At 29.3% G+C, this 27,222-nt stretch overlaps 1 protein-coding gene and 1 long non-coding RNA gene across 3 annotated transcripts in view; both read left to right on the top strand.

Moving 5' to 3' along the window:
* Nucleotides 1-27,222, top strand: part of LOC140443431 (serine protease grass-like) — a 108,879-nt gene that overhangs the window by 50,873 nt on the left and 30,784 nt on the right. The window contains exon 4 of the mRNA XM_072534685.1: nucleotides 17,254-17,347. Coding sequence (XP_072390786.1) covers nucleotides 17,254-17,347 — 94 coding nt within the window. The remainder of the gene's footprint in view (nucleotides 1-17,253; nucleotides 17,348-27,222) is intronic.
* Nucleotides 5,251-6,389, top strand: LOC140443432 (uncharacterized). Of its 2 annotated transcripts, none has more exons than XR_011951208.1 (3): nucleotides 5,251-5,401; nucleotides 5,564-5,688; nucleotides 5,809-6,389. It is a non-coding gene; the product is annotated as an uncharacterized lncRNA (long non-coding RNA). The 2 variants fall into 2 exon arrangements; XR_011951207.1 differs by having other exon boundaries at nucleotides 5,251-5,480.

Here is a 27,222-nt window from a genome sequence, read left to right as displayed (position 1 = left end):
AGTTACCATTTTTTCTTCAAAATCTATCTTTACTTTCTTCTTTTCCAATTCATCATTTCCCATTAATATATCAACACATAAATCCTTGACAATAAATCCTTGCATATTAATTTCTTTATTAAGAATATTAATTTTAAAATTGGCTAGTTTATCAATTTCACCCAACTTCTTATTATTTGCACCAATAATTTTAATTTTTGGAATCTTTATTATATCTGATAGTTTTAATGTATTAAAAATAAAATTCTCCGAGACTAATGTACTTTCTGAACCAGTATCTATCATAATTTTAATCATTTTATTTTTGGCCAAAGCATTTATATAAATTAAATTAATAGAGTCAATAATTTTATCCTCATCTAAAGAAATAAATTCAGAAGGTTTTTCATAATAGCAATGGCCTAACTTGTAATTCAGAAAGTTTACTGCACAAAATTTTGATTATTAGAATTGTCAGATTGTATCTGACCACTTGGATCTGGTGTCCTATGTCTTTCCCTACTATGACTTCTACTCACATTTTCCTGACTTGTACTATTTCGTTCCCTGTCTTCGCAGCTTCTATTCCTTTGAACACAATTTACCTGTCTGTTATAGTTAGGTCGCTCTGTATTTCTTCTATTGTTAAAATCTTGTCTATTATTATTAGTACTGTTATTAAAATGTTGTCTATTATAATTAGTATTATTATTAAAAATTTGTCTATTATAACTAGTATTATTATTAAAGTTCTGTCTATTTGGATTACTGTTAGTATTATTAAAATTTTGTAAACTATCACCATACCTATAATTATTGTTTTTGTTGTTGTTATTATTACTTGTCATATTACCTCTTTGTATTCTTTGAATAAAATTAATAAAACTATCTATTGTTTGAATATTTTGTACAGTTACGGTTAGCACAACATCAGCATCAAAATGTCTAGATACATTTAAGACTGTTTCATCCTCTCTAAGTGGTGGTTCTAAATATTTTGCAACTGTTATCAGTTTTAATGCATAATCTACCATATTTGATTTTACATTGTAATTATACTTTCCAAAATATAGAATTTCTCTAAACTTGGCTTGCTCTAATTCACCCCAATAATAATTTAAAAATTTATTTTCAAATGTTTGAAAATTATCTAAATCATTCTCAATACTAGCAAACCAAGTTGCTGCATTGTCATTTAATGTCATTCTAATATAATCTTTAATATCATTAATATTATCCACCAATCTTAATTTATGTTTTAAACTATTTATGTATACTCTAGGATGCAAATTTTTTATATTACCAGAGAATTTAATCCCAGTCTCATTTGTTAAATTTAAGTAATGTCTCCCTATGTCTCTCATTTGTGAAATATCATCTATTCTCTGTTCCGCATTTCTTATTTGATTACTATTTATTTGAATATTTTGTTGTATATCATCTAATTTTTCTTCTGTGTTTCTCCTGTCTTCGTTAATTTTTACTTCTAAGTTACATTTCTGTAACTTTATTTTCTGTTCTATATCTATTTTATTATCTTGAATAATCCTCTTTACTTCTGTCCTCTCATTGTCTATCCTTTTCTTGTAGTCATTCCGTATACTTTTTATTTCATTTGCAACTTTTTTCTCTGCAGTTTCAAGTTTTTTATCCATTTGTTTTTCCATTTGTTTTACAATTTTATTATTATTATCTTCTATTTTCTTTTCTAATTTTCTATAATTCTCTTCCAATTTCTGTACCATTTTTTTCATGTCTTCTTTGATTTCTTTTGAATTCTCTTCCAATTTTTTTATGTCTTCTTTGACTTGTTTTGAATTCTCTTCCAATTTTTTTATATCTTCTTTGATTTCTTTTGAATTCTCTTCAATTTTTTTCGTATTCTCTTCCATTGTCTTGTTCATCTGCATCATTAATGACATCAAAGCTGCCATATTGACATTTTCCTCTCTTTCTGGATTCATTTCTGCAGTATCTTGTGGAACTTCAACTAAACTCTCCTCTTGTATAGGTTGTGTTTCTACTTCCACATCTTCTTCATTCTTTTTGCTTCTTGTACCTTTCTTTCCTTGAGACATTTTGAGACTTTACTTGTTCAAATATAATTAAAAATAAATTCTATAATTTTTGCTTTTTAATGAAAATTAATTTAATTATATGAGAGCCCTTATCTTCCCAAACTAATTCTTTTAAATAGAGAGCCACCGCGTTGGGTGCCAAATTGTTGTGATGTGTTTTTTGTTTGAAGGATGAGCAATGAGTATTTTTAATAATATAGGGTTTTAATCGCGGTTCTCAAAGAATTAGCTTGTAAGTACTTTTTTAAATTATCTTTATTATGACTATTATGAAACACACATATATATCTAACTTAGCCAATGTAAATTTAAAATAAACTATCTTTAAATTGATATTCTTATAAAACTAATTAAATTATTTAGACAATCTACAATTTAAACAAAACTATCTTTATAATTGAAATTGTTATGACACTAACTAAATTATATTAACAAAATTTTGTACCTTTCTTTCACTGAATGCCTAAATGAACTGTTTTCTACTATATAGATTCTAATCACCACTGAATGTCTTCGTACTTCAGTTATCCTTGTTTTTTGTGAAATTACTTTTTCCAATTATCAGCTTCTACCAATTTAAGATATAGTTTTCTTCACCAGCATTGATACACCACCAACCAAACCAGCAAACAGCATTTATATTTATTCTTCTTTTCAATATACTAATATCCACTTATTATAAGTTGATTTATACTAATCTCCAACCATAATATAATTTAATTTCTTCCAATATACTTTTTTTAATTATATTAAACAATTGGACTATCTCCAACTAACTTTCATATTTCTTATAAAACTGCTTGACTGATTTACTAAAACTGTGAACAATTGACTTCACTAATTAATTGTGTCTATCTTCTACTAACTTTCATAATAAACTGTTTGACTTCTAACTAAAAACTGCCATCTTGAATCCAAATCACGGGTATTTATATCTTTTCAATCTTCCAGAACCATCTGGTAAGAAATCATGTTCCAATTTGTTCTATCACTTCTATATAGATGTTCTCGAAAAAAATATCTGTTCGATCCACCGCCATAATCATTATTTCGAGAATGTTCGACTGTAAACAATGGTCACACTCTGCACTCTGAAGAATTCGTTAATGTTCCATTGATAATTTTGTTGACATTTAGGCTTTTCAGATCAGAATAAACATTTAAATCATCAAATATATATAAATTAAACACCTCAAACCAACATTATTATTATAACCCCACTTATATTCGTATTATGATTAATTTCTATCTGTCAATCCACTGTATAGTTGGTTGCCTAAGCACATGGCTCACTTAAATCTATTTACAACATTAAAATTACTAAAATACAACTTTTTACAATTATTATATGCTAATTTATTAAAAATGCCCTCACATAAATATATTTTTATTAAATTCTCTAGTATATAACTTATTTAAAATAATCAAATACTTTTTTATATCTAATATTATGTAGTATATAACTTATAAATTATTTTCTATAAACCCCAATCGTCACAATATATATATATATATATATATATATATATATATATATATATATATATATATATATATATATATATATATATATATATATATATATATTGTTATGATGTGTTTTTTGTTTGAATGATGAGCAATGAGTATTTTTAATAATATAATATATAGGGTTTTTATCGCGGTTCTCAAAGAATTAGCTTGTAAGTACTTTTTTAAATTATCTTTATTATAACTATTATGAAACACACATATATATCTAACCTAGTCAATGTAAATTTAAAATAAACTATCTTTAAACTGATATTCTTATAAAACTAATTAAATTCTATAGACAATCTAAAATTTAAACAAACTATCTTCAAAATTGAAATTGTTATGACACTAACTAAATTATATTAACAAAATTTTGTACCTTTCTTTCACTGAATGCCTAAATGAACTATTTTCCACTAAGTATATAGATTCTAATCACCACTGAATGTCTTCGTACTTCAGTTCTCCTTGTTTTTTGTGAAATTACTTTTTTCAATTATCAGCTTCTACCAATTTAAGATATATTTTTCTTCACCAGCATCTATACACTACCAACCAAACCAGCAAACAGCATTTATATTTATTCTTCTTTTCAATATACCAATATCCAATTATTATAAGTTGATTTATACTAATCTCCAACCATAATATAATTTAATTTCTTCCAATATACCTTTTTTTATCTTCAATAATTATTTGTGTATAATTATAAATGTGCATTAAATTATATGCATAATTTTTAATCTTCATTTAACTCACTATATTAAACATTTTGACTATTTGTACTTGATTCACTGACTCCAACTAACTTTCATAATAAACTGCTTGACTTCTGACTAAAAACTTCCAAAACTGACCTAAAAACTTCTTAAAACTCTTCTGACTGCACTATCTAAAACTTTTCTGACTAAAAACTTTCAAAAACTGCTGAACAATTGACTTCACTAAGTAAATGTATCTATCTTCTAACTAACTTTCATGATAAAACTGCTAAAAAACTGCCATCTTGAATCCAAATCACGGGTATTTATATGTTTTGGATTTCTAGAACCATCTGGTAATAGATCATGTTCCAATTTGTTCTATCAAATACTTGTCTGAATTTTCTGGAACAAACCATTTCGCAAACATGGCCATCTCCGGAGATCCAGAGAATTCCATTCTTTTCTATTAATAATTTTGTTTACATTTAGGCTTTTCAGATCAGAATATATAATTAAATTAGTAACTAACACTCTAATTTAATAAAATACACATTTCAAACAATATATTATTATAATAACCCCACTTATATTCGTATTATGATTCTTAATTTGACACTTGGAGTATGTATAGTTGGTTGCCTAGGCACATGGCTCACTTAAATCTATTTACAAAATTAAAATTACTAAATAAAACTTTTTACAATTATTATATGCTAATTTATTAAAAATGCCCTCACATAAATATAATTTTATAAAATTCTCTAGTATATAACTTATTTAAATTAATCAAATACTTTTTTATATCTAATATTATGTAGTATATAACTTATAAATTATTTTCTATAAACCCCAATTGTCACAATACCCCAAAATTTAAATTTAAAATAAATAATTTACTTATTATTTTTTTAAATATTAATTTTCTTATCCCTTATTAAATTTAATAAATCAATTTTTTTTTTTTTTTTTTTTTTATTTAAAATGTGTTAAATACATCCCTGTTCGCTGTCTATGTCAAAACAGAGAACAACGGAGCAAGCACAGTTCGGCTATTCTATGGTCAAACTGTCATGTCAATTGGAGCAATGAAAATGGAGGCTATGTCAAAAATTAAAAACAACTAATGTAAGGTTCTATAATTATTTTGTATTCTGTTTATTTATAGACAAGATTTCCATTCACAAGGCTTTCATCTATATGAATCGTAAGTTTTACACTTTCCATATTATTTTTAGAAAGACATTTATAGTATTAATTCTGTATCTAACCCCAAATTATGATTTTTAGGGTAGCAACAATTTCCACATGTACAAAATTCAACAAGTATGATGTCAAATTTATTCACAACAATGAAATCTACCATCTATTTAACAAATCAAGTCTATTGAATAAAATGGATATATCAGTAAGCTGTTAGTATTTTTATAATTAGTGTTAAGTTTATAATATATTACTTCTTTTTGAAAAATTGTACATTTTTCTTGATTTATTTTAAGTCCAACTTTATCTAATCTGTTTATTATAATTTTTAGGTGTTTCTCATGATCTTCAGCCGTTTTAGAAACAATTAATATATCACCAATGTAGTGAATTACAAAATGTTCATATTGATCCAAAATATCATGAAGACATCTACATAGAACACTGCAAGATGATTGAAGTCCAACTGGTACTACTTTGAATTGATATACTAATCTATCTATCTGAAATCCTGTATACTGTCTACTTTTTCTTTCTAGAGGTATTAACCAGAAACTATGCTGTAAATCGATTTTAGTGAAAAATGACATTCCTGTAATTCTTCCTAATATTCCATCTATACTCATTGGTGCTTCAAATTGCTTTTCAGTAATCTTGTTAATATTCCTTGCATCCAAACATAACCTGATTTCACCTGATCTTTTTCGTACTACTACTATAGGGTTAATAAAACGTGTGTCTGCCTTCTCAATGATCCCATCTTCTAACATATTATTAATTGTTTTGTTTACTTCTTCTCTGTATTTATATGGTATTGGGTATGATTTTGTTTTAAAATCTTTTTCTTCTTTAACTTTTATACTATGGATATAATTTTGTGCAATTCTATTTTCTTTATTGACAAGTCCCTTGTGTTGCTGCAATATGGAAATGACTATTGATTTATATTCTTCAGGGCAATTTAAAACTTTCATCATATCTTCTTCTTTACAAATAACATTATTCTTCATTATGTACTCATTATTCCTTGCTTCCAATTTTACGCACTCCGCCTCGTAGGCATCCATCTGCTTAAAATTTCCATTCCTTAAATATTCACTACAATAATTATTCTTTACATTCTTTTGGGACATTTCCCTATCATCAAAATACATTTCTTCTTCATAAACATCATTATTTTCTTTTAATAATATCCTATCAACTCTTATTCCTTCTTCTACCTCATCTTTCTGCATAAATTTAATTATTTGCCCTTCCAAAGTTACCATTTTTTCTTCAAAATCTATCTTTACTTTCTTCTTTTCCAATTCATCATTTCCCATTAATATATCAACACATAAATCCTTGACAATAAATCCTTGCATATTAATTTCTTTATTAAGAATATTAATTTTAAAATTGGCTAGTTTATCAATTTCACCCAACTTCTTATTATTTGCACCAATAATTTTAATTTTTGGAATCTTTATTATATCTGATAGTTTCAATGTATTAAAAATAAAATTCTCCGAGACTAATGTACTTTCTGAACCAGTATCTATCATAATTTTAATCATTTTATTTTTGGCCAAAGCATTTATATAAATTAAATTAATAGATTCAATAATTTTCTCTTCATCTAAAGAAATAAATTCAGAAGGTTTTTCATAATAGCAATGGCCTAACTTGTAATTCAGAAAGTTTACTGCACAAAATTTTGATTATTAGAATTGTCAGATTGTATCTGACCACTTGGATCTGATGTCCTATGTCTTTCCCTACTATGACTTCTACTCACATTTTCCTGACTTGTACTACTTCGTTCCCTGTCTTCGCAGCTTCTATTCCTTCGAACACAATTTACCTGTCTGTTATAGTTAGGTCGCTCTGTATTTCTTCTATTGTTAAAATCTTGTCTATTATTATTAGTACTGTTATTAAAATGTTGTCTATTATAACTAGTATTGTTATTACAATTTTGTCTAATTTGATTACTGTTATTATTATTAAAATTTTGTAAATTATTACCATACCTAGTATTATTGTTATATGATTGTCTATATTGTTGATTATCATTTTTTTTATATTGAAAGTTATTATTGTTTTTTCTGTTGTTAGTATTACTTGTCATATTGCCTCTTTGTATTCTTTGAATAAAATTAATGAAACTATCTATTGTTTGAATATTTTGTACAGTTACGGTTTGCACAACATCAGCATCAAAATGTCTAGATACATTTAAGACTGTTTCATCCTCTCTAAGTGGTGGTTCTAAATATTTTGCAACTGTTATCAGTTTTAATGCATAATCTACCATATTTGATTTTAAATTGTGATTATACTTTCCAAAATATAGAATTTCTCTAAACTTTGCTTGCTCTAATTCACCCCAATAATAATTTAAAAATTTATTTTCAAATGTTTGAAAGTTATCTAAATCATTTTCAATACTAGCAAACCAAGTTGCTGCATTGTCATTTAATGTCACTCTAATATAATCTTTAATATCATTAATATTATTCACAAATCTTAATTTATGTTTTAAACTATTTATGTATACTCTAGGATGCAAATTTTTTATATTACCAGAGAATTTAATCCCAGTCTCATTTGTTAAATTTAAGTAAGGTCTCCCTATGTCTCTCATTTGTGAAATATCATCTATTCTCTGTTCCACATTTCTTATTTGATTACAATTTATTTGGATATTTTGTTGTATATCGTCTAATTTTTCTTCTGTGTTTCTCCTGTCTTCGTTAATTTTTACTTCTAAGTTACATTTCTGTAACTCTATTTTCTGTTCTATATCTATCTTATTATCTTGAATAATCCTCTTTACTTCTGTCCTCTCATTGTCTATCCTTTTCTTGTAGTCATTCCGTATACTTTTTATTTCATTTGCTACTTTTTTCTCTGCAGCTTCAAGTTTTTTATCCATTTGTTTTACAATTTTATTATTATTATCTTCTATTTTCTTTTCTAATTTTCTATAATTCTCTTCCAATTTCTGTTCCATTTTTTTTATGTCTTCTTTGACTTCTTTTGAATTCTCTTCCAATTTTTTTATGTCTTCTTTGATTTCTTTTGAATTCTCTTCCATTTTCTGTTCCATTTTTTTCATGTCTTCTTTGACTTCTTGTGAATTCTGTTCCATTTTGTGTTCTATTTTTTTCGTATTCTCTTCCATTGTCTTGTTCATCTGCATCAATAATGACATCAAAGCTGCCATATTGACATTTTCCTCTCTTTCTGGATTCATTTCTGCAGTATCTTGTGGAGCTTGAACTAAACTCTCCTCTTGTATAGGTTGTGTTTCTACTTCCACATCTTCTTCATTCTTTTTGCTTCTTGTACCTTTCTTTCCTTGAGACATTTTGAGACTTTACTTGTTCAAATATAATTAAAAATAAAATCTATAATTTTTTCTTTCTACTGATAATTAATTTAATTATATGAGAGCACTTATCTTCCCAAACTAATTCTTTTAAATAGAGAGCCACCGCGTTGGGTGCCAAATTGTTATGATGTGTTTTTTTTGTTTGAATTATGAGCAATGAGTATTTTTAATAATATAATATATAGGGTTTTTATCGCGGTTCTCAAAGAATTAGCTTGTAAGTACTTTTTTAAATTATCTTTATTATAACTATTATGAAACACACATATATATCTAACCTAGTCAATGTAAATTTAAAATAAACTATCTTTAAACTGATATTCTTATAAAACTAATTAAATTCTATAGACAATCTAAAATTTAAACAAACTATCTTCAAAATTGAAATTGTTATGACACTAACTAAATTATATTAACAAAATTTTGTACCTTTCTTTCACTGAATGCCTAAATGAACTATTTTCCACTAAGTATATAGATTCTAATCACCACTGAATGTCTTCGTACTTCAGTTCTCCTTGTTTTTTGTGAAATTACTTTTTTCAATTATCAGCTTCTACCAATTTAAGATATATTTTTCTTCACCAGCATCTATACACTACCAACCAAACCAGCAAACAGCATTTATATTTATTCTTCTTTTCAATATACCAATATCCAATTATTATAAGTTGATTTATACTAATCTCCAACCATAATATAATTTAATTTCTTCCAATATACCTTTTTTTATCTTCAATAATTATTTGTGTATAATTATAAATGTGCATTAAATTATATGCATAATTTTTAATCTTCATTTAACTCACTATATTAAACATTTTGACTATTTGTACTTGATTCACTGACTCCAACTAACTTTCATAATAAACTGCTTGACTTCTGACTAAAAACTTCCAAAACTGACCTAAAAACTTCTTAAAACTCTTCTGACTGCACTATCTAAAACTTTTCTGACTAAAAACTTTCAAAAACTGCTGAACAATTGACTTCACTAAGTAAATGTATCTATCTTCTAACTAACTTTCATGATAAAACTGCTAAAAAACTGCCATCTTGAATCCAAATCACGGGTATTTATATGTTTTGGATTTCTAGAACCATCTGGTAATAGATCATGTTCCAATTTGTTCTATCAAATACTTGTCTGAATTTTCTGGAACAAACCATTTCGCAAACATGGCCATCTCCGGAGATCCAGAGAATTCCATTCTTTTCTATTAATAATTTTGTTTACATTTAGGCTTTTCAGATCAGAATATATAATTAAATTAGTAACTAACACTCTAATTTAATAAAATACACATTTCAAACAATATATTATTATAATAACCCCACTTATATTCGTATTATGATTCTTAATTTGACACTTGGAGTATGTATAGTTGGTTGCCTAGGCACATGGCTCACTTAAATCTATTTACAAAATTAAAATTACTAAATAAAACTTTTTACAATTATTATATGCTAATTTATTAAAAATGCCCTCACATAAATATAATTTTATAAAATTCTCTAGTATATAACTTATTTAAATTAATCAAATACTTTTTTATATCTAATATTATGTAGTATATAACTTATAAATTATTTTCTATAAACCCCAATTGTCACAATATATATATATATATATATATATATATATATATATATATATATATATATATATATATATATATATATATATATATATATATATATATATATATATATATATATATATATATATATATATATATATATATCGAGAAAAGGAGTACGACCGTCAATCCAAAATAAACTAAGGTACACTCGAAGAGTGGTGGGTTTTTCGGTCAAAGTGGAGAAATAAAAGACAAAGAAGGTGGCTACTTCATCTATTTATTGAAGACGTTTCGCTTTCTGCTCAGAAAGCATCATCAGTTCATCTAAAAAGAACAATATGAAACCAAACATCCATAGAGAAGTTACAACAAAAGTGTGTTACCTTACAAAGACATGTAGCAGTCAGTGATGTTAAAAATATGAAAAAGCTTACAAAGCTGGACATTCAGAGATAACGTTGTAAATAACAATTAATTGAAACTAGGTAAAGTTTGCAATTTGACAAAATTAGCACAGCAAAAGAACATGTGATAAAAAAATACATGTATATAAAAATTTTTATAAAAAATTAGTAAAAAACATTAAGGTTTATTTTAAAGTGTAAAGAACTAGAAAGATCATTAGATTGTACTTCCAACAAATTTATTTAAAAAATTAGATTTTAATTTTAACTTTAGGTAACATTATAAGTTATTAAAGATTAATAGTAATAAAGATAAAATGAAGTTACCAGTCTTTAGCTTACTGAGTCTCGTTAGTAAATGAATTTACAGATTTGACACCCACGCACAACAACGTGAATAGAAGTGGCCTTGATGTCAAAATGACATAAACAGCAAGGCAAGCTACCAACCTCTATGTATTAAGGCGGTATATTCAAAGAATGTGATAAATTTGGTTGACAACTTGTCGTTAAAAAACCAAACAATGAAAGGAAAAGGTGGTTGAGATCACCATTTACCCTACAGTGATTGATCTGTCAACAAAGAGCAACGCAAGAGAAGTCAATCCAATATATCATATATTATAATATTATGACGTCACTAGTTAGCCAGCTAACAGGTGAAGATTAATAAAAATTTCCACAGTCCAAAGGTTCAAACATTAAGGACCGTAATGAAAAGGATTCTATGAATCCGATTCAATTTAAAATTTTATCAAACAAGTTCATCAAAAAAGAACAATTACTTAATTATGTAAAAGTGATGTTGACAAATAATTCATAAAAAGTAAGTTGATAAATCTTAATTAAAGAAGGAATAATTTATTTATATTTTATTTTTATTTTTATTTAATTTATTATAAAAAATGTGATAAAGAAAACCCCAATGTGGAACAAAATTTAAGTAAACAACATATCAAGCCTAATTCTGTAAAATTAATGCATGATAAATTTGGCTCAAATTACTAATGTCCGTTCTCTTATTTAGAGTATTAGGATGTTTTAATATTATAAGTGAATGTAATATATCATATACCTTGTGCTGAGTGTGACTCATGTTACATCGGTCAGACTGGGAGATCACTGAGAGGGCGTCTTACGACACACCGCAGTGATATCAATTTATCTAAGCATACTTGTGCTCTTGCCCAACATGCCATCAACACTAAGCATGAAGTAAACTTTAATGAAGTTAAAATTCTTGGCACTGAACGCAATCTCGTTAAAAGACAGTTTTTAGAAATGTGTGCAATATTAAAACATCCTAATACTCTAAATAAGAGAACGGACATTAGTAATTTGAGCCAAATTTATCATGCATTAATTTTACAGAATTAGGCTTGATATGTTGTTTACTTAAATTTTGTCCCACATTGGGGTTTTCTTTATCACATTTTCTTATAATAAATTAAATAAAAATAAAAATAAAATATAAATAAATTATTCCTTCTTTAATTAAGATTTATCAACTTACTTTTTATGAATTATTTGTCAACATCACTTTTACATAATTAAGTACTTAATTGTTCTTTTTTGATGAACTTGTTTGATAAAATTTTAAATTGAATCTGATTCATAGAATCCTTTTCATTACGGTCCTTAATGTTTGAACCTTTGGACTGTGGAAATTTTTATTAATCTTCACCTGTTAGCTGGCTAACTAGTGACGTCATAATATTATAATATATGATATATTGGATTGACTTCTCTTGCGTTGCTCTTTGTTGACAGATCAATCACTGTAGGGTAAATGGTGATCTCAACCACCTTTTCCTTTCATTGTTTGGTTTTTTAACGACAAGTTGTCAACCAAATTTATCACATTCTTTGAATATACCGCCTTAATACATAGAGGTTGGTAGCTTGCCTTGCTGTTTATGTCATTTTGACATCAAGGCCACTTCTATTCACGTTGTTGTGCGTGGGTGTCAAATCTGTAAATTCATTTACTAACGAGACTCAGTAAGCTAAAGACTGGTAACTTCATTTTATCTTTATTACTATTAATCTTTAATAACTTATAATGTTACCTAAAGTTAAAATTAAAATCTAATTTTTTAAATAAATTTGTTGGAAGTGCAATCTAATGATCTTTCTAGTTCTTTACACTTTAAAATAAACCTTAATGTTTTTTACTAATTTTTTATAAAAATTTTTATATACATGTATTTTTTTATCACATGTTCTTTTGCTGTGCTAATTTTGTCAAATTGCAAACTTTACCTAGTTTCAATTAATTGTTATTTACAACGTTAACTCTGAATGTCCAGCTTTGTAAGCTTTTTCATATTTTTAACATCACTGACTGCTACATGTCTTTGTAAGGTAACACACTTTTGTTGTAACTTCTCTATGGATGTTTGGTTTCATATTGTTCTTTTTAGATGAACTGATGATGCTTTCTGAGCAGAAAGCGAAACGTCTTCAATAAATAGATGAAGTAGCCACCTTCTTTGTCTTTTATTTCTCCACTTTGACCGAAAAACCCACCACTCTTCGAGTGTACCTTAGTTTATTTATATATATATATATATATATATATATATATATATATATATATATATATATATATATATATATAATGTATAACTAATGTAAATAAAAGTGATTATTCAAGTTGCTCAAAAGTGTGAGTGGGCGCCAGGAAAGTATTAACATATACTTTTCAAGGCATCTTGTAAAGCTGTTTGCTGAAATAAAAAGGGAAACAGGTATTAATTGAAATATTTAGTTTTCACCAAAAATTTATTCCTTATCCAAATATATACAGTATAATTTTTTTTTATAACCACCCACCACCAATTAGCTACAGTCAACCTAGTTACTTATATACAAAAAAATAAATTCCCTGGTTATACACAACTGATCCTTGATCATCTGAATTTACAAATAACAAAATATGAGAAAATTTTAATGATATGACCTAAAAAGGTAATTCACTTGCCTACTAGAGATGTAACTCTGTACTTCGGATTTCAACTGAATGTTCTAATAAAGTAATGAGGACACTATCCTGATGGGTTAGATGTCCAAAGGTTAAATATATAATAATAAAATACAAATTAATAACTCTCGGATTAAATGTGTACACATAAAACCGTACAACTGAGTTAAAAGGGAGGATTTAAAACCTCAACCTACTTAGTCCCTAAATATGATTCGGTATTATTTTAGAAAGGAGATACTTCCCGCTGGTTTCTCAAAGTTGTCTGGGAATAATAAGGTCAGATCTGGACCTCTGGGGAACAACTACGTCAGAAAAGAATCAACCCTGGAACCAGTTGTAACTTCGACTAGGTACTTACTTATACCTTCTTCTTAAAAATAAATTATCCCAAAAACAAAATAAACAAATTCTTCCCCTTGACTTCTGCTTGACTCTTCTGACTACTTCTATTATTAAAGTTTCCTCTTTCGGTTGTCTTGGTGTTAGGAGTTCGCTAAAGTATTGTCTCCATCTTTCTATAATCTCATTTGGTCTGATAATCAGTGTGCCAGTGCGTCTTTACGTTTCACCTGTTTCATCGTTGTGCCTTTACCTTTTCTTAGCGTCTTTAGTGCCTTGTAAAACAATTTTTGGTTACCCCAACTATCTGCCTCCATCTTAATTCGAAACTTATCCCAGGCTTTCTTCTTCTTTTTCAGTACCATTTCTTTCACCACCTTTCTTTGTCGTTTATATTCTTCGTAACTATTTTCTATTTTCTTATTTAAGTATATTTTCCATTTTTTTTTTATATTTTCTTTGGACTTTTAATTCATCGTCCCACCATCGTGTTTGCTTCTTATTTCTGTTTACATGGTTTATTCCACACGCTTCTTTTGCTGTCGTCACGATGGTTTCTTTAAATTGTTTCCAAGCTCCTGTAAGTTGTAAGTACTACGTGCATTAGTTAATTTGGCTAGTTTTTCTTCTATTTTACTTTTGAACATGGCCGCGACTTTGGTCATTTAGTTTATAGTTTTGAATATTCTCGTTCACTTTATTATTTTTCGTTCTTTGTTTAGTGGTTTAAGGGGTTTTTTGGGTAATCTTATCTTTGCCATTACCAGATAGTGGTCACTATAGATTTCCGGACCTCTTTTAACTCTGACATCAGTGACCTCTTTCCTAAATTCTCTATTAATGAGAACATAATCTAGAATTGATTTTTCATTTCTGCTCCTGACTTCTCTCGTGAACTTGTGTATATCCTTGTGTTCAAAAAATGTGTTGGCGATAATCAAATTATTCTCCATGCAAAAGTCTATCATCCTTCTTCCATTATCGTTTCTTGTATCTTCCCCCTGCATACCCAAAATATCTATGTTATCATCGTCTCTTTTACCAACTCTGCTATTCATATCGCCTAGAATGACTATGCTACCTTTCACATTTTCTGTAGCATCATTGAGCTCTTCCCAATATTCTTCTTTAACTTTCATTGGTTCGTCATCATTAGGGCCATATGTGACTAATATAATTGTTATTTCTGAATTATCTAGTGTTATCTCTATCTTTAAATTTCTTTGTGATATAAATTTTCAATTTTTAAAATATGACATATAGCTTGCTCTCATTAGGCATCCTACACCTTCTGCCGCTCTACTATCGGTACTGACTCCAATGTACAAAAATACATGTTCTTTATCCAATTCATCCATTCCTTGACCTTTCTTTTTAGTTTCCGTGATTGCCAGAAAATCTAATTGTGCTTTGTCAAATTCATCTATTAATTCTTTCTCTTTTCCATTGAGGCTTCTGACGTTCCACGTAGCCATTTTTATGTACGTTTGTAGTCTATTTGAACGTTGATCTTGTATTAAATTTTCTTTGTTACAGTTTTCTTTTTTGTCCAATTCAATTATATCGTTAAACCTTCTTCTCGCCTTGTTTGTTATTCCATGTTGATCAGTTCTATTTGGCTGATTATCTGCTATTTCTTCCTGGATTTATTGAGAGCCTTCATCTCCCTGTGCCACGTCCATACTTCTCCATTTATAATAAGTTTTTGAAACCCCATTTGGACTGTATTCCCTTTACTCTTTTCTTCCTTAGCTTAAGCTCTAATTTCTTTTTGAATAATTCTCTGCTGTTCGCTCATAATATCATCATTTATACATACATTGTGTTCTATAATATTTCTTCTTTTGGCTTTATTGTTCATAAGTGTGTATTTCTGGTTGCTATCTTTTAGTTTTAAAAAACAGGTCTTTTCTCCTATTTTAATTGCTCTTTCTATTTCAATCTCAATGTTCAGGTACGTACTTATAAATCTTTGCATATTGCTCTTCACTGTTTCTACGTTATTTGTTTCTATTGGTAGTCCCTGAATTACTACATTATTTCTTCTTTTCTCGTTCTCAAGACTTTCAATTTTGTCCATTGCTTGTATAAGATCTTTCTTGATGTCTTGATTTTCTTTCCTGATTTGCGTATTTTCCTTTTTCAGATCTTGAATTTCTGTTAGACATTTTTTTTGTTCTTGTTTTATTTCCTTCATTTCTGATTCTATAAATCGTTGCAAGCCTTGGATCATATCCATTATTTTTCCTGAGTTATCTTCTTTTTTCTCTTTCATGTCTGGAGATCTTTTAGTTTTTGCGCACTTTCCAATACCAAATGTTTGTGAGCCTTTCCTTCTTTTGCCCTCATCCGTGGTGTACTCGTCTTCACTACTCATTGCTTTCTAATTGTGCTCGTGATATTGGCTCAGTTCAACTACCCAATCGCGTAAGAAGATAATAAGACGAAAGTTTATGTTAGTTCTCTTCTACCAAAATTATAACCGCAATGACATAATATGATTCCTGCAGACATGTGTCACACTATCCATTTCTGATTGCTTACCTAATTTTGTGGAATTTATTTCTTCACAATATTCTTATTTTGTACAATAAATAATTTTATTATTTGTTATCAATACGTTACATGGTGTAAATAAATAAGTATTAAGTGGTGGTAATTAGCTTTAAAGTTTTGTTTTATTTGTATTTGTGTACTATTAATATTGGCTAAGACCACGTATGCTTGGTTGTATAGTAATTTCTAGCTACTTCTATTCTGTCAAAAATTAACTAACTTCGCAAAAATATAATTACTAAATTCATTTGACAGTTGGAATTGGGATTAGCGAATTTACTATAGTACCTACTGTATATTATGCTGCATAATATAATTGGTATGTCTACAAAATTACTTTAATAACGAAAATTTCTTATTCAAATTTATGTTTCTACTTGATACGTTTAATGTATAAGTTATTCAGTATATTGTTTTATTATTCGTGATGGAATAATTAACATAATAAAATAATCACAAAATACTTGATATTCGAGTATTAGCATTAAAATTTATTAGGTACACATTATTAATCTCTTCAATTTTTTTTACAGGCGCAGGTTCAGAGTTTAGGTGTGGTGGAAGTATCATTAATAAAAGATATATCCTGACAGCCGCTCATTGCCTATTAAATTTACAGACACAACTGTAAGTAATTCCAATCACTATTGTAGAGTATTTATTTTCCAAAATTAATCGAAATCGAAATATACACAGGTAATATAAAGTAAAGTTATAGGGAAGCAATTTTATTAAAATCCTTTGTAAAAGGTATATATTTAAAAACCCAAACGGGCTATGTTAGACAAAACGTTTTCGGAATCCATATTCCATCATCAGTGTCCTAGAAAAGCTATAACCACTTAATTAAAAAGAACATGAAGTTTAAATTTTGACCAAGGTTAATGTAAAGTGTGGTTAATACTTACTAGGAGTACATGAATGTAGCCACTAAATATATGGGTAAAAACCCGTTAAAAAATAATTAGTTACATTTGGTTTACAGTATTATTAGGTAACATGGCGACATATGACTCCACGTGAAGTTGCTAGTCCTGAGACGGTGTGTCTACGAGGACTTTATGGAAGCAACTGATTGAAATGACAATGTTGACAAGTTAGGACGGAAGTCGTAACAGAGCAGTCAATATAACTGTATGTGTCTACTTAAGACAAAAGCAAACAATATTTAAAATTGTTAAAGTGAAATAAATTAATATAACAGTATCAACCATCAATGCTGTTGTTTTAAAATTATGTATATACGATGAATTGTGGAGGGAAAATTATGTGGTTATAGTTAGGCAACCAACTCTACATGTGTGCAGTAGTATTGTGATATAGAGATTTTAATATAAGGCCCTTTATGTTTCTTCAACATTTGGTACCTGGAAAATAGAAACTAGACACATGTGGGAAGTTGAGATCTTTAAATTTTATTGTTATTGGTGGAATATGAATGAATATATTTGAAATATGAAAGTGTTCTTGAGTGAATAAAATAAAACTTTTATAGTATAATGTCCATGTAATATTTAACTTATAACTCAATTATAGCAGGCCCTGTATGTCAAAAAACAACATTTGGTACCTGGTAAATGTAAAACTTTTTAAGTTATAAGTTCATGAACATACATCTCTGATTGGGTGTTAACGGACTAAGTGGTGTGGAAGTTTTATTGTATTAACTATTATATGAAATGAACAAAATTTGATGGTTGGGACATGGTTTTGTAGTATGTTAATAGTATAGTACTCAACTTATAACTTAAGAAAGGCCCTATCTGTCATAAAGCAACACTAGGTACATGAGAAATATAAAAGGATGTTATAAGTTGAATGAGTTGCAGGTGTATAATGACCTTAATTGTGAAAATGAAATGGTTGTGGGTTGGCTCTGTTAAAATTAAGGAAAACAAAAATTATGTGTGTCATCTTTACTGATGATTAAGTTGTGAAATTTGTTTTTTATTCTTAATGAATATAAGGGTCTTAAGGTGTTCGTTGAACTATTATATGAAATAAACAAAATTTGATGGTTGGGGCATGGTTTTGTAGTATGTTGAACATATAGTACTCAACTTATAATTTGAGAAATGCCCTATCTGTCATAAAGCAACACTAGGTACATAAGAAATATAAAAGGATAAGTTATAAGTTGAATGATATGCAGGTGTATATAGACCTTAATTGTGAAAATGAAATGGTTTTTGGTGGCTCTGTTAAAATTAAGTAAAAAAGAAGAAAATTATGGTGTTTTTTGAAAAAATTGTGAGATACGGAAAGACTACAGAAGGCTAAGATCCCCAGAGAACCGCAACCAAACCCTAAGGGAGTTGTGTAGAAGAGTAAAATGAGAACTGAGAGGTTTGTTTGAAAGGGATGATGAATAGTCTAAAATTTAGAGGTGCCGAAAAGAAGCATGGACAACATAAGGTATGGGGGGTCGGACTTGAGGTTTGGGATGAATAGAGAGAAGCGGGGACAAATTGACTTAAGGAAATTTTTTTGGGGGATATTGTGAATAAGTGAAATGTCTGGGATATTGAGGGTATGGTTATGTTCTTTGAGATGTTGAGAGAAAGTGGAAGTATTTTCTCTTTTTGTGTGCTCAAGAGAACGTGAGGATAGTGATCTGCATGTTCTACCTATGTAAGAGGCATTGCAATCTGAACATTTAAGTCTATACACTCCACTCCGATCCATATAATTGATGGGATCTTTGGAATTAGATATGTGTTGATCCAAATTGTTGAGTAATTTAAATGAAACATGGATGTTTTCAACCGAACGTTGGATGAGAGTTCGAATATCTCCAGAAAGACTTTCATGACTTTCACTCCCATACTATCATAGGATTAGGGTTATATATTTTCTAGGACACTGATGATGGAATATGGATTCCGAAAGCGTTTTGTCTAACATAGCCCATTTGGGTTTTTAAATATATACCTTTTACAAAGGATTTTAATAAAAAAATTTTAATATATGGTATACAGCCAACTACAGGAACGTAGATTCCTTGTGGATTTATATGGAAGCAACATACACTTCTGAAGTGTATGTTTTAATAAAATTCATCGGAACACTCCTATAGTCCATAAATAAAAAGTAATTATTATCAGCTTAACACAATATGAATCTTCCTATTGCAAGCATATTAATGTAATATTTCTATATTATCGTCTATACTTGAAAAAGGTTTTACTCTTTTACTGTAAAATGTCCAATTTCTACATGTTCTGCTCTTTGTTTTATTAACCCCACTTTTATTTCAATCTATCTATACAATTGTAAAGGACATGGACATTAAAAATATCCACCATTAATCGTCTGGAGGCCTTTGAAATGTGGCTGCACAGACGTATACTCAAAATTCCATGGACGGCTATGCTGACAAATGTGACAGTCCTTGAGAGAGCAAATACTGCTCGCGAGCTTCTTGATAACATCAAATGTAGAAAGATGGCCTATTTTAGACACGTAGTAAGGGGAGACCGATATAATATTCTTCAACTTATTATGATGGGTAAAATCGAAGGACGCAGAGGAATTTGTAGAAAGCAGGCCTCTTGGTTGAAGAATATCAGGGAGTGGACAGGAATGAGGAAAGCTGAGCAACTCTTTAGAATAGCTTAAGACAGAGACAGTTTCGCCACGTTAATCGCCAACGTCAAGGGGACTTGATAGGGCACTTTAAGAAGAAGTCGATAATAGACAATAAGTAATAGGACTGACAATTTAACTATGATATCCAGGCAGGTTTTTTGTGGTGTACCCCTTTTTTAAACTTAATCCTCAATATTGACAATATTTGATTATATTTATACACATTCGCCCACACGCACACAGATAGTGGTCAGGCGTTCTAAGTTCTGCGTTCAGAGTTGTCACACTGGCAGCGATCAGAACTCGGCGGTCAGTGAGAACTCTTGCAGTCTGGCGTTCTATTCACAGAAAGACAGAGAACGTCAGAGTCAGAACTTTGCTACATCGAAAACAGAAAAATTATTTGATTTAGTTCTCGAAAGAAGTTTATTTACATATATATGATAATATTTTTACTCTTAATTTAATAAGAGTATAATATACAGTGTGGATATTAAATATTACCCCCCCCCCCTAGTAAACTCCGTTATTTAAGACAAAGATGAAAAACGCTAGGACCCGTTTATTTTTGTTTTAATAGACGTATTTTATAACATAAAAAAAATTGTCACCCCTTTCATCCCCTTCACTTGACAGCTACAGCCTCAGATTTTTTAAATGGCAATGGGGGTCGTATGATAGTTCCTTGGAAAGGGTTTGAAAAGAAGAAGTCTAAAATCTATCACACTTTACTTTAACTTTAAGGATCTGTTTGTTAATAACGATTTATTGTTTGGAGATACACTTTGCGATACAACAATACAAAAGTAGGTACACTGGTTTTGCTTTAATATGGGACATTCAGTATAACAAAATTTATTTAATTTTTATTCTTAAACGTTTATAACGAATTATTTTTTTGCAGAATAAATATTTTTGTGTCGTTAAAACATATCGTGGTTAGAACACTTTTTTAAATAATCTAGTTGGCGCGTCTAGTTTTTGACAACTGTCATAAAAACCAAGCAATTAGCACTGTTGATTGTAAAGAATATTGACAAGAACTTGAGATTTAGTAGGCTTTAGTGGTAACCTCTAAATTTTTAGTATTCAAAAGTCAAAACAATCTAAATGGCACCACCTCGTAGATTATTAGACAAATGTAAAGCAATTTTGATAATTAAAGAAGCAGGCCGTCACTACCATGAAGCTGTGAGAATATTTAATGAACGTTTTCCGAATCGTCCAATTGATCGACATTACTATAGACTACTTGTCACCAAATTTTGTGAAACTGGTTTTGTCGAAAACAAGAAACGGGATGGTAGAAAAGAGACTTCTGAGGAAAAGCAAGAAGATATTTTGTCTCAATCTGTAGTAAATCTATCCAGTTCAACTAGAAATGTTGCTTGCGAATGCGAAGTAAGTCACAGGACTGTCTTAAACATTTTAAAACAGCAAAAATTTCGTGCCTATAAGATGAAAATGGTGCACGAATTGACACAGGATGATCCAGATCGACAACTGCAATATTGTGAAACTATGGATAGTAATATTTCTCAAGATCCAAATTATTTAAGACATATTAACATCGACGTAACATATATCGACAAAAAGTAAGATATTGGTCTGACGAAAACCCTCGATTGTTTCGACAGAGTCATACTCAATTTCCGAATAAATTAAATGTTTGGGCAGGTATACTAGGGGATCACATTATAGGCCCTTTTTTTATTGAACGAATTTAACGGGAGAAAGCTATCTTAATCTATTGGAAACACAAATAATTTTTGCAATTAATGATGTGCATGGAAACAATCCAGGCGAATTCACCCAAGATCTTGTTTCCAGCAAGATGGAGCTCCGCCTCATTACGATGCTCGCATTCGAAATTTTTTAAATAATTTGTATCCGAGAAGATAGATTGGAGATCGAGGATTCATTGAATGGCCACCAAGATCACCAGATCTTACTCCTCTAGATTTTACCTATGGGGTTTCCTTAAATCCAAACTGTATGGGAGACAGTTGACGAAACTTGATGAACTCCGTCAAAGAATAATCGAAGAATGTAACAGGATTGATAAGCAGACCCTACAAAGGGCTAGGCGGGCAACTAAACAAAGAATCTACTTCTGTGAGGAAGTAAATGGAGAACATTTCGAGCATCTCCTGCAGTAATTTAAGTTTTCACTAGGATAATTTGCCATTTCCTTTAATTTTAAAGATGTAATTTAATACATTATTTTTTGTATATTTTATTTTAAATAAAACTATTATGCCATACAAAATTTCAAACTTATACATTTTTTAATTCTTCTTTTCAAACTCTTTCCAACGAACTATCGCACGACCCCCATTGCTATTTAAAAAATCTGAGGGGGTAACTGTCAAGTGAAGGGGATGAAAGGAGTGACAATTTTTTTTATGTTATAAAATACCTCGATTAAAATAAAAATTGACGGGTCCGAGCGTCGTTTTTCATCTTCGTCTTCAATAACGGAGTTCACTAGGTGGGGGATAAGACTTAATATCCACACTATATATATATATATATATATATATATATATATATATATACAGGGTGAGTCATGAGGAACTTTACATACTTCTACCATATGTAGAGTCCCTCAGGGAGCATATCATGTGGCCACTAAAAAATGTCAACTCCTCTTCTTTATTAATTAACAGGGTGATTTGTGTAATTGACCATTTATTTCATTTTACTGTAGTGTTTATACGGCTCATTTGATTTTTTTTAATTTTTGCATGATACAGTACACTACTATCAAGCATTCGACTGGTATTAGCTAAACTAAAAAATTCCAGGACTGGTTTTGGAAAAATTAATTTAGGGATTCGTATTAAATATTACACCCTGTATATATTTTTTTAAAATGTAATAAGTGATTTTCAAACTACATAAATAGCCAATGAAAACGACATATGCGACAATGTTGTCGCACTTTTATTAAATTTTTAGTGAACGATCAAATCTTACCAAAAATAGAACAACCATAATGAAGTATCAAATTATAAGGTAATTAATTTAAACAAATGTTATAAATTTCAAACATTTTATTTGAAATGATAAACTGAGTCACTGCACAACAAAAAACAGTAAATACTAACAATAACGAAGAACAATTTAAAAAAAAAACTAAAAATATGTACATAGTTATGATAAACCCACAAATTAGAACTGGAAAAGATACAATAATGGTAACAAAATAAAAATAATTCAAAATAGATTTTCGAAATGGAACCCTGCAGCCTGTACACATTTTTGTTGCCGAATTGTTAATTGACGTATTGAATTACGGATACTCTGGGGATCGTTTCTAATAGTATTACAACAATGTATAATTCTATCAATTAATTGTTGTCGGTTATTAATATTCACTGCGTAAACTAGTTGCTTCAATCGTCCCTAAATATGGTAATCAACGGGATTGAAATCAGGGGATCTTGAAGGCCACGAAATAGGACCTGCACGTCCCATCCACCTGTTGACATAAACATTATTGAGATGTCTCACTGCCAGTAAAAAGTGTGGGGGCGCCCCATCATGCTGAAAATACATCCCTCGGATAGCAACGTTCGCGTTGGCAAGCAAATTCGGCAAAATATTTTGTAGAAATTTTAAATAGACCTGCCCTGTTAAAGAACCATCAAAAAAGTGAGGATCTACTAATTGGTTATTTATGACACCAATCCACACGTTAACCGAAAACCTTAACTGAGAACGACGTTCTCGAATAGCATGGGGCTTTTCTTCTGCCCACACATGTGAATTTCGTGAATTATTTATCCCGTCTCTGGTAAATTGGGCTTCATCTGTAAATAGTGTCCTGTATAGCGTTGGTCGATTATTGTTAATCCATCTACAAAATTCCAACCTATCGATCTCATCTCCAGCATGTAGTCGCTGAACCATTTGAATGTGATATGGGTATAGATTATTTTTTTGTAAGACTCTACTTACTTTTGATTGAGTAACATTAAGTTCTCGACTTATTTGTCTAGTGCTTATTGTAGGGTTCATAGTAACGGCGTCCATAAACCATAAATCCATAAACAAATATTATGTCTGCATATTCTGTGGTCGAAAACTGATGTGGCATTTTGAACGAAAGTAACAAAAGCTCTACCAAAACTAACACAATGTACTTAACGTAGATATGACAGAAGAAATATGTATTCTTGTACACATAAATAACAATTGATAATGACAATAATGACAATGGGTATAAAATATCAAGAAACGTCAAACGGTCAACGCCAACCTACATTTTAAACTTTTTTAGATTTATTTTTATTTAGTACAGTTGATGCAATGTATTAATATTTGACATAAAATTTTAATCATTTACAATCAACAAAAATTAACACATACAAGAGGTTTGACTTTTTAATCAATTTAATTTATTATTTATCGAAAATAATGCCCCAATACGATCTATGAGTAAAAATATAAAATTGAAAAACAATTGATTCTATCGTAGAGATAATACAAAGTGACAGTAAAGATGTTAATTTTCTACGTATTAGATTATGTTGTAGGAGCTCATTTTAATTAAAATGTTTGAAATTTATAACATTTGTTTAAATTAATACCTTATAATTTGATACTTCATTATGGTTGTTCTATTTTTGGTAAGATTTGATCGTTCACTAAAAATTTAATAAAAGTGCGACAATATTGTCGCATATGTCGTTTTCATTGGCTATTTATGTAGTTTGAAAATCACTTATTGCATTTTAAAAAAACTTTATACAGGGTGTAATATTTAATACGAATCCCTAAATTAATTTTTCCAAAGCCACTCGTGGAATTTTTTACTTTAGCTAATACCAGTCGAATGCTTGATAGTAGTGTACTGTATTATGCAAAAATTAAAAAAATCAAATGAGCCGTATAAACACTACAGTAAAATGAAATAAATGGTCAATTACACAAATCACCTTGTTAATTAATAAAGAAGAGGAGTTGACATTTTTGTGGCCACATGATATGCTCCCTGAGGGACTCTACATATGGTAGAAGTATGTAAAGTTCCTCATGACTCACCCTGTATATATATATATAGATATTTGAATGCATGTAATTTTGATGATTTGATGACACAAGAGTTGCATAATTTAGTGAAAATTGTTGCCTTTGTAAGTGTAAGTGTTGAAGGCTATTGGTTGGGCTAGTTCTAAATGCGCACAGAGCAATTATAAGTGACGTTGATTGAATTAAGTTTAGTTTTTTTAATGTAGTTTTTCTGGCAGCACCATAATATAATGAGCCGTAGTCTAATTTGCTACGTATAAGTGATTAGTATAAGTTTAATAGGGTTCTTGTATCTGCTCCCCATGTACGGTTTGAGAGAATTTTCAGGAGATTAACTCTAGGTAGACATTGCTTTTGCAAGGTATGTATATGGCTTTTCCAGTTTAGTGTGCAATCTAGAGTTAACCCCAGGCAATTTATTTCGTTTGTTTCTTTTTTAGAATATATCCATTTAAAGTTAGATTAACGTTCTTTATATTTTTCCGTTTGCAGAATGTTATGTACTGTGTTTTTTCAGGAGAAAAGTTAAAACCAGTTTTAAGTGACCATTTTTCCAGCGTGTGTAAAAACTTCTGTTATAATTTAGTTGCACATTCTACACTTCTGCTTTTGTGGTAGATAATCAAGTCGTCTGCGTATAAATTGGCTTTAATCGGTAATCTCATTTCGTCCAAGATGTTATTTATTGCAATCAGAAAAAATTTTCAAGAGAGCGTGGACTAGAGTTATAACCGTTAGCTCTTACTTCAATGTGTCTATGAGTTAAGAAATTTTATATAAAAGCTAGTATGTGACCTTTAATTTCAAATTTCTGTAGTGTTTTTAAGATATTATATTTTCATGCAGTGTCAAAAGCTTTATTGATATCGATAAATACAGCTAGTAATTTTTGATTGTGTAGAAATGCTTCATGGATTTCAGACTCAAGCGATACTAAGCTGTCGGTAGTGGATCTGCCTTTACGAAACCCACTTTGATAGGAGGACAATAACACTGAGTTTTCTAGATGCCATACTAGTCTGTTATTTATAATATTTTACATACTACATGTCAAGGAGATTGGACGATATGACAAGGGATCGTCTTTAGGTTTTTTGGGTTTAAGAATTGGGATGATAATTGCATGGCACCATATATCTTGGGAAATATATTATTGAAAAATATTGAGTTAAATAGTTCTAGGAGGATAAGTTTAGCTGATTCTGGAATATTTTTTAAGAAAATAGGTGGAATATCATCTGGGCCGGAAGTGGTATTTTTAAGTCAGTTTAGAGAATAATCAAATTCTTGTTAAGTTATGTTTTCATTTGGGACGATTTGCTGTCATGGTTTGAAATTTTAAAGGATTCTTCATAATTTTTGTATTTTATGAAGTTTGAGTTTAGGTTGCTATCACTAGAATTTAGTTGATACATATCGGCTAATACGTTAGATATGTCTTTTTTGTCAGTTAAAAGATTATTATTGTAAGAAAGAGTATTAATATTGATGTAGCTGTTTGATCCTTTAAGGTTTCGGATCTTTTTCCAGATAGGAGTTGAGGTGTTTATTGAGGCAACATAATTATGCCAAGACTCTCTTTTGCTTTTTTTATTTAAATATCGAGTTTTTGCCCCAAGCTTTTTAAATTCCAGGAGATTAGCATTTGTTTTGTGTTTCTTAAGAATATTCAGTGCGTGTTTGCTTGCAGATAATGATTTGGCAATTTGATCATTCCACCAGGGTACCGGTGTCCTATTACAAGTTTTTGTTTTACCGATAGCTTTATGCGCTGCAGATATAATTATATTATTAATGTACATATGTTTTTATCAATATTTCTAGATAATGTGAAGTTGCATAGTTTTTCATCGATATACTGTTGAAAAAGGTCTCCA

The sequence above is a fragment of the Diabrotica undecimpunctata genome, chromosome 6, assembly GCF_040954645.1.
Source record: "Diabrotica undecimpunctata isolate CICGRU chromosome 6, icDiaUnde3, whole genome shotgun sequence".
Taxonomy (NCBI): domain Eukaryota; kingdom Metazoa; phylum Arthropoda; class Insecta; order Coleoptera; family Chrysomelidae; genus Diabrotica; species Diabrotica undecimpunctata.
The sequence above is the reverse complement of the archived record's forward strand: the minus strand, read 5'-3'. Positions and strand labels throughout refer to the sequence as shown.